Here is a 9,138-nt window from a genome sequence, read left to right on the forward strand (position 1 = left end):
ACATGTAGAGATCTTAGCAATTGTTACTCTGGTGCCAGTATCAAAAATGGCATCCTCAGAGTAGCATCCACTGACTTTGACCAAAATGACCAACTATCAAGTGACTTGATGATTCTCCTTTCTCTTTTTTCTTCTTTGTCCCAATGTCATGTCCAGAAATAGCTTCAGAGTCAAGTCACTTAATTTCTCTGCATTTGTTTCCTCATGTACAGAATGTGAAATTGGACTTGAAGGTCTTGAAGGTCCCTTTCCCTTTTTGTATTATACTATGACTCCTTGGAAAGTAACTGAGGATATTGGAGAACTATACATTTTCATGTAATTTCCTATGTTCTATATTATTTCATTGATCTATTTCTCAGAATTTATGAGTCAGCATATCTTATTTATATCTCCATTTTACAAATAAGAAAATCAATGTTTTCTGAGAAAGGTGACTCACCCAACTAACATCACATTGCTAGTTATTGTAAGAGACAAATCCACCATTCTTTCCTCTAGACTTTGCTGCCTGCCTTACATAATAGCAAGTATAGTATAAATTCTGACACTGCTTCTTAGAACCTGTGTTTATACTATATATACTTCATCTTGGAGTAGTCAATTAATATCTCTGACTCCAGTTTCTTCTACTTGATCTCAAAGGTCCCTGTAAGTTCTAAATATTATTTTCAAATCATCCACCAAGCCTAGTAGGGATCTTTCCTATTAAATATAAATTTCCTGTCAATGATATAATGAGCTATGACAGATTTAAAATCAAACAGTATTTTTCATATTGTGATAATTTCTATATAATAGCTTTAAAATAATGAAAGATCATAATAAAAATATTTTCCCAAACCAGTCATTTAGGTTTTCCTCATTCATGCTCTAGCATTTTCTCATCAAATAGACTGAAGGAGAGTGAGAGAACAAAATTACAACCAAAAATTCTTCATTTGATAGATTTCCACAGGCCAATCAATTTTGAAGAGAAACAAACTTTATTTTCGCTAACTTTTGGTTTCTTTTATAATCCTTTGTATTTTATTTTACACATCTATAAACATCTATAAGCTTTAACAGGCTTCCAAGGGATCTATACACTCATAGACCAAAAAGAAAAAAAGAAGAAAAAAAGTCAAAAGCCCGTGTAATCTCTGGCAGCATGATTGCATGTTGGTGGAGTTGACCTTGAGAATTTAGATTGATAATGGGCTATGGGTCCATGGATATTGGCTTAACTGCTGGTCTGCCTGAAACACTACCTACCTGCCAGCCCACCTACAGGGAAGACAGAACTTCCTCTGATCCACAAGACTTCATAGACTGCTTAGATCTCTTTTCTAGACCCCTTTCTTTCCTTCTCCCAGCCCCCAGTGAATTAAGGTCTTGGACTCGAACACCACCCCATTTAAACTGCTTGTTTCTATCTCCATGACTCAAGAGAACCAAATTCTGTGAAAATTTCTTGAGACTTTAGGGGTCATATAGAGTACAAACAAGTATGTAAGTCAATAGGAAAGAAAGGGAAACATTTGTATAAAATTAAACTTACAGAGGAAATCTATTCTCCAAAGAGGAAGGCCAAAAAAGTGTGATGCTACAAGGAAAGACCTTTTCCTTCTCTTTCCTTCAGACAAATATATAGAGTTCTGTCTATGTATTCCAAAAAAAGCAAGTAGATGGGGATTCTACGAGTGCATATGGCTTCCTGGTAGGGAATCTATTAGCTCTCTGTATTGTTGTCTCACTGTATATCATCCTAGAGCTTTAATGTTGTTTGTTTGGTATAAATATCTTTTAAAAATATTGGAGAGATTTGAGGTCATTTATAGTTAGATTTCACAAATCCCATTTGAAAACTTTTATCACCACTCATATTTCTCCCAGCAGGTATGAAACGGGGCCAGTTGTTTGGTTATGAAGACCATATGATTAGGCAGACTCTGGTCAATTTCAGAACTCAAAATGCTTTCTAGTTCATATGTGTTAAAATATATATGTTAAGATATAAAATAATTTCAGAACCTTACTGAGTTTATATGACTTCACCTAGATGAAGATAGTGGAATTTTATGAAAAACATACCAATATTTAAACATCTTTAAATATGAGTTATTATGGATAATTCTTTTTTAAAAAATTATAATTATTAGATATATGCCTTATCTCCAATACTTGATTATAAGATCTTATTTATCTTAACTTGTCTCTCCACTATGCCTAAGAGTATTGTGTACAAAAATGTTCACTGACTGAATTACTTTATTTCTAATTTACTTTTATTAATAACATTAATATTTGCAGAGAAAAGTGCTAAGTGCTAGAGCAGGCACAAAGTTTAGATAAGACAGAGACCCTGCTCTAATGGAACTTATAGGGGTATATAGCAAAAAAGCTAACTAACAGTCATATATAGAAAGTCACAAAACAAAATGCTATATATGACTGAGTGGGGAAAGGTCTCTATTTATAGAAGAAATCAGGAAGGCTTCATGGAAGAGGTAAGCTTTAAAGGACATTTTGGAATTTTATAAACAAAGGGGGAGAAAAGACCATTTAGTGTAGGTAAGGAAAGGTAAATAAGTTAAAAGTAACTGGAATATCAAGTGAATTGATGGGCATAATATGAGGTGAAGCAGGAAATATAAGTAGGCACTAGAACATGAAAAAAAAACTGTGAAATGCAGCACTGAGGTTTGAACTTGAATTGGAGAGAATTTGGAATCACTGATATTTTTTGAGCTGAGGAGTTACTCTACCAATTCTATAGACAAGGAAGATTATTACTATACTTTATTATATCAGAATGATTCCACAGCTTAATATGATACTTCCTTAATACTCCTCACTAAAATAATTATGTAATTTCACTTGGACAAAATTTATCCTAATCACTATCTTCTTTGAACTCTCACATAAAAGAGGTTTCAGTAAGTACAAATGCATCCTCCTGTTTTGTTTTTGCCAGCTTCTTTGCTCTCAAAAAAATGGAGTATTCTAAAGAATATCAACTTGACAAAGTGATGCATATATAGAAACCATTGTTCTGACAATAAAATCAAAAATTTACCCATATAAGTCATAGGCTATTTTCTCCTCTTCCTAAGGACATCTATGTTTTGATTAGCTAATGAGCCGTTAAGGAAGATAGGTATAAACATTAGAAAAGTAAAGATTGGGATTACTTTGATACATAAGCTAGATCTGTGATTGACTTCATATTTAAGGGATTCTCTAATACAGGTGATGGCTTCTAACAGCTCCATGACACCTGAGTAGTGATTGGTTCTAAGGCAGTACTCAGGATTAAGTCTTGGATCCCAATGTCTTGGAGACATTTCCAGGTCATCTTTGGCATGATTCCACTGCAGTCAATGTGTTATGTGGAGTCCTCTGTGGGGAAAGTAAAGTGTTAACTTAACATCATATGCATTGGAGTTTTCTTAGGCCTGCATTTGATTTACTTAATATGTTTATAACATGGAATTTTCCTAGAATGGTACAATAGGTGATCTAGGTTAGGGCAGAAATTGTCAAATTTTTTCCATTATCATAACACTGCAGAGGATAACTTTATATCATATTGCCCTATTTTCTTACTCTATGAAAAAACACAAAGAAACCAAATTCAGTTTATGCCCCTCAATGTTATATTAGACTTTTAAAGAACAGCAGAGATATAGATAATGGTGAAAGCTAGCAGATGGACGAGACTGACTCATTCCATTCATTTAACTTATAATTTGCCATTGACATCACCAAAGAATTCTTCATAACGCTGAAGCCCAGCAAACTATTTGGGATGCCTGAAGCCCAGTGAACTATTTGGGACTTCATATCTTAGTTTGACACATGGTGTTGACCAAAGAATTTGTCTTTATTTTAAAAGTAATTTAGTAAATTGCTTTGGGCAGAGGAAATAAGATCAATCTGTAGATATATGTATCTATCTGTGTTGATTCTGATACAATTTTTTTACCTTAATCGATCAATGGATTAATTAATACTGGAGAAACAATATATAGAAAATGTTCATATTAACCAGTGGATTTTCTCATATTAATAACAAACTATTAGTTCTTTGCACAAATAATTTTAAAACTCTTTTTGCTTTCTCAACTTAAATATTTATTATTATTTTTCCTCAAAACTACATAATGTTTTTTGCTGGAAGTTTGCATAGACTATATTTTGTTATGTTGTTTTTAAGATTCTGATATAATGGGAAATAAAGAAAGATACATATTATAACTATTGCTATATAGTGCTGAATGTTTTATCTCAAAATTTGTGTCCAAAATAGAGAATATTATATCACCATGGTGAAGTGGGTGAGCAATACTAAGACTGTAGTGAGATGGTTAAATAGACCTCAGAACATCTCCATTCTGACTGTCTGTGAGACAACTACAGGAGCCTGTAGCAAAGTGAGTATGTGTTCTCTTCCTTGTTTCATTGAATTAGAGCTGTTGGATGTCCCCTTCCAAAGGGACATCCGGAAACTTTTTTTCTATAAGATCATTAATATTTTAAATAGAAACATAAAGGAAATAAATGTGGGTTCCAAAATGAAACCATTGCAAGAAGTGCCACTGAGAGTCCTTTGATCTTCACAGCTTCCTAGAAACAATGGAGACCAATGATCTTCTAGGGTCACAAAGAATATACTTCTCTTTTTCTTTTTCTTTTTTTAATAAAAAGATTATAGCCTCATTTGTTAATATCCTGGACTAGATTTCTGATCCCATAATATTTTCCCAAGAATGAAGCTATTATCTTAAATAATTATTTGAATGTTAATTAACCTAAGAATAATTTTTATTTTTCTTTCTCTCTTCTGTAAACAAATGCTGTCTGTATAGTCTGCCATGTTGGGGAAAGGAGGTGAGGAGGCAGGTGATATTTATAAAATGTAATTTAGAAGGGAAAAATGATTTTGTTATTCAAATGGGCCTAAAAGGGCAATTAAAAAGTTGAATTTAATTTTAAAAATTGGTTCTATTACATTTTAATTCATTCTCCCCTCCTCTTGCCCACACCAAAAAAAAGGGTTTACATAGGAAAAGTTTACATCTCTATTACCTATGGCTACTACTAGAAGATAAGGTGGATAGGTGACAATTAAATTGAATGATTTCACTTCTTGATGCTACTAAAAGAAATGCTTACAATGTCCAATTAATCAAACCATTTTGCAGCAATATGTGGTCATATATGTTCTCATACATATATTTACATGCAGATGACATGACAGATACACACTTACAAAACTTGACAATATAATATATATGTATGTACACTCTTTTTGTATATATACACTCACATACACTATACACACTTTGAGAAATCAAGAAAAACATATATATTTCTCTATATATGTTACATACACTTAAAATGTCAATTATATACAAATGTAACAATTAAATATATATGTTCAGATATATAAATTTATGTCATTTATATGTACTTTTAAAAGTTGGAGAGATATATACATATAGTATATGTGTATATATGTATACATATGTGTGTACATATGTAATTTATAATTAAACAAGTGTAGAATATGTATATACATGTACACTGCACATACACATATACACAAACATATATACATGTATATGAATGTCAAATTTTATTTCCATCTGATCATGACTAAAAAAGTTCCTTTTTTCTTTACTAAGTAACTTAATAACTAGGCATATAGTCACTAGATGAACAAAAGCAAACCAAAAGTAAACTGAAACAAAACCTTAAACTTTAATTATTCTAGCATTAAGAGAGAGAGAAAAATAATTTCTTTCCCATTCCAATTATGTGCTTTGGCAAAGAATGAAAGGGTAAACCAAGTAGATTCATACATGTAGACAATAGCAAATTTATCCTTCATTAATAGGAAAATTGCAATTCTCCCTTATACTTTGCCTGAGTAGAACAGGCCTCTCACATCTCAAATTTAATTGTTGCTATTGTTAACATGTCATGCAGATTCTCATATACAATCACAAATGAGTTATTTATTTGAAGGTGTCCATATTATCTTTATTAGAGATTCCAAAGTACTCAACTTTTTATGATGTTTTACCGTGTATTGTCGATTAATGTGCATGTTCAAGGAACATTTTAGAAAATTGCCAAAGGAAATTGGCCAGTGATGAACATTCTTATTGAGAATTAGAATGCATAGCTACATATTCCATTACAGTCTTGTTTGCTGGAGAATATCAATATGTCTAATGAGCAATGAACATTTTCAAGAGTTAGAACAGGGGTGGGGAACCTGTGGACTTGAGGCCACATGTGCCCTCTAGGTCCTCAAGTACAGCCCTTTCTTGAGGACCTAAAGGGCCACATGCCAAGGTCACAGGTTCCATGTTCCTGGAACCATTAGAATGCCAAGTACTGTTCTCTACTTCTACTTACTAGATATCACCAACAGATGTATGACTACAACTGGCTATATTCTGAACATTGAAATACATGTGCCAGTGTGTCCATTATGTATACCTCAAATTATCCTATTGTATTAGAAGGGATTTTCAAGAAAAAGAGCTCATCCCCTTCATGGAATTGTTGTTAGTAGCTTGACAATATCCTGGAACTGCTCATGGTCAACTGTGACCTGAAGAGTAACTGTTGTAACTCTTAGCCATATTCTCTGTAATTCTAGATTATGGTAGTCCAGTTTTTATAAGGCTATTGTTTGCCTGGTGATAAGGCTATATTTGTATTGAAGGTTAATAGAGATTTGGAGAAAATAATGCAACATAGGTGAAAGATATACCATTTATGCATAGTTCATTATAATAGTTCAAATATAGTAACAGGTGAAAATATAGAGTTGTAGAATGAGAGAACTGATTTCCTAAATCATCACTAATAATAAGGAGATTTAAATATTATACAGAATATTATTCTTGTAGAATAAATATTTCTAAGGATTAAGTTGCCAAATTTCAATATATCAGGACAAAACTTTTGTCCATAAAGCACCAAATGTGAACAAAATGCATGTAAACATAGCCTTGAGTTATTGACAAGTTTCCAAATTATGTTATCTTATTTGAATCAACATTTTTGTCCCCTCTCTTATTACAGAAATATGTAAACCTCTCATAAAGTAGATTTTTAAATGAAGGTATAGTATTTAAAATTGTTAAAACTGAAACATTACTCACAAAAAAAAATGGTTTATACTGAGAGTGAAACTGAGTAATGTCCATATCTACATTTTAATCCTAGTTGTTGCCAACTTCTTTTGAAAAGCCTAATAATTTTTACTTGCTAGTTGAAGCATAGAGGTGAAAATACAAAATAGGTAGGGGCTTAAAGGCACTTTATCTTAAGTAATCAAAGGAATCTTTAAAAAAAAAGACTCTTACCTAGTGGTATCCTGTTTAAAATTCTGAAAGAATTCAGTAAAGAGCTGTGTTCATAGTTAAATGATCATGTACTCACCATTTCCTATTTAAGCATTCAGTTGCTCTTGGTTTTTTTTTTTTGTTGTTGTTGTTTTTATTGTTTTTTAAATGTCACTAGGGTCAAAAGACTTTTTCTAGTACTCTGCAGCAATTGAATAGGAAAAAGTAAACCTAACAACAACAACAAAAATCACACTGATGAATGCAAGTATAAGTTTGTAGATGTCTCATGGAATAAATTGTTTCTTTTCAGAAATATGAAATGACATCAGATATGTGGCTTTCTAAACAGGTACAGTATGTGTGATATCTTAACTTCTTAATTGATAGCCATTTGAACTGTCTCATTTATCCAACTCTTTCTGATGAGTTCTATTTAGTCTGATTTTAAAAGGTATACAGTTAGGCAAAACTAAAAAAAAGTCCTAATCTAATCAAAGTTGAATAGAAATATAGCCTCTTTCTTTTAAAACTTGATTTTGAATATATTTTTGTTTTACTTTTCCTTATATGTTATTCTCAATATTTATATGTATTTATAGTTATATATTTATATATAGTTATATATCTAGTTAGACACATGTCAACCTTGATTATATATACACATGTATGTTTATATGTATAACAATATTTACACATATGTTACATATATAATATAGACTTTAAATGCTTTGTAAAGAGGTTATATAAAATAAATATATGATTTATTATTGTTTTCATGGGGTATGCAAAATAGAGGAAATAGCTGAGATGATTATGTATATAATTCAGTAAATAAATACTTCTTTGACCAAAAAAAAATTGAGTTTAAGGTTTAACCTAACCAGATGGGTGGATTAAATTAGTCAAATGAACTTTTTTTTTAATCTCCCCCAGGAAATAACAGTACTTCACATGCCCTTAATAGGAGCTTCATAACTTTTGAAAGAATAAATGAACCTAATTTCACCTGTCATTTCACAGGTGAGGCAATTGAGGCCCTGCCAGGTTAAGTGGCTTTCCTAAAGTCAAATATCTAGTTAGTAGCACAGCTAAGATGTGATCCCAAGTCTTCTGGGTGAAGCCCTAAGTAAGAATTCTAGTGCCTAAGACAAAATCAGGTGAGAAGAACAGCAAATAGGTAACACAGGATGCATGAGTAAGGTACTGGAGGTGGGGAGAGGAGCCTTAGGCCCAGAGAATCTTTCTCCAGCTTCAGATGGGTACTGACAGCAATACTATGATAGTTTAAGATTCCTATAAGGGAATTGGATTCCACAAAAATAGCAACGTATTAAATGAATCAGGTTGGGGAGGGTACTGCAAAGTAGAAGAATGTTAGGCAGAAAGACCTCCTTGGTGAAAAAATTTGCCTCTTGTTTGTAAAGCCATAATTTGTGAACTGAGGGTTTTTAAACTGTATTCTAGTTGCAAGTCTGTGTCTGACTTTTTGTCCAGTGCTATTTTTACTACATCACATGACAAGATTTGGAGCAAATATTAATTTAGGACAACCATTTCCCAGGGGAATTATAATTATTTCCTCAAGAGAAAGGACTACTAAGTATAGAATTTACTAAAATTACTAGTACTTACAAAGGTAAATAATTGTTCCATTTTTTTTTGTGTTTATATCTTCATGATTTTGAGCAGATGTCATTATTTTTGTTCTTATTTATGGAGTAAACAAGCTAATGTAATAAGTTTTGGGGTTGAATTAAAATTTTGGTTGCTAAATAAGTCTATTTTCTGG

At 32.0% G+C, this 9,138-nt stretch overlaps 1 protein-coding gene across 1 annotated transcript in view; it reads left to right on the plus strand.

The window, feature by feature from the left end:
* Positions 1–9,138, plus strand: part of DPP10 (dipeptidyl peptidase like 10) — a 934,204-nt gene that overhangs the window by 865,377 nt on the left and 59,689 nt on the right. Inside the window, exons 11-12 of the mRNA XM_027854721.1 lie at positions 4,292–4,415; positions 7,660–7,698. Coding sequence (XP_027710522.1) covers positions 4,292–4,415; positions 7,660–7,698 — 163 coding nt within the window. The remainder of the gene's footprint in view (positions 1–4,291; positions 4,416–7,659; positions 7,699–9,138) is intronic.

The sequence above is a fragment of the Vombatus ursinus genome, unplaced genomic scaffold (genome assembly GCF_900497805.2).
Source record: "Vombatus ursinus unplaced genomic scaffold, bare-nosed wombat genome assembly UNPS02010548.1, whole genome shotgun sequence".
Taxonomy (NCBI): domain Eukaryota; kingdom Metazoa; phylum Chordata; class Mammalia; order Diprotodontia; family Vombatidae; genus Vombatus; species Vombatus ursinus.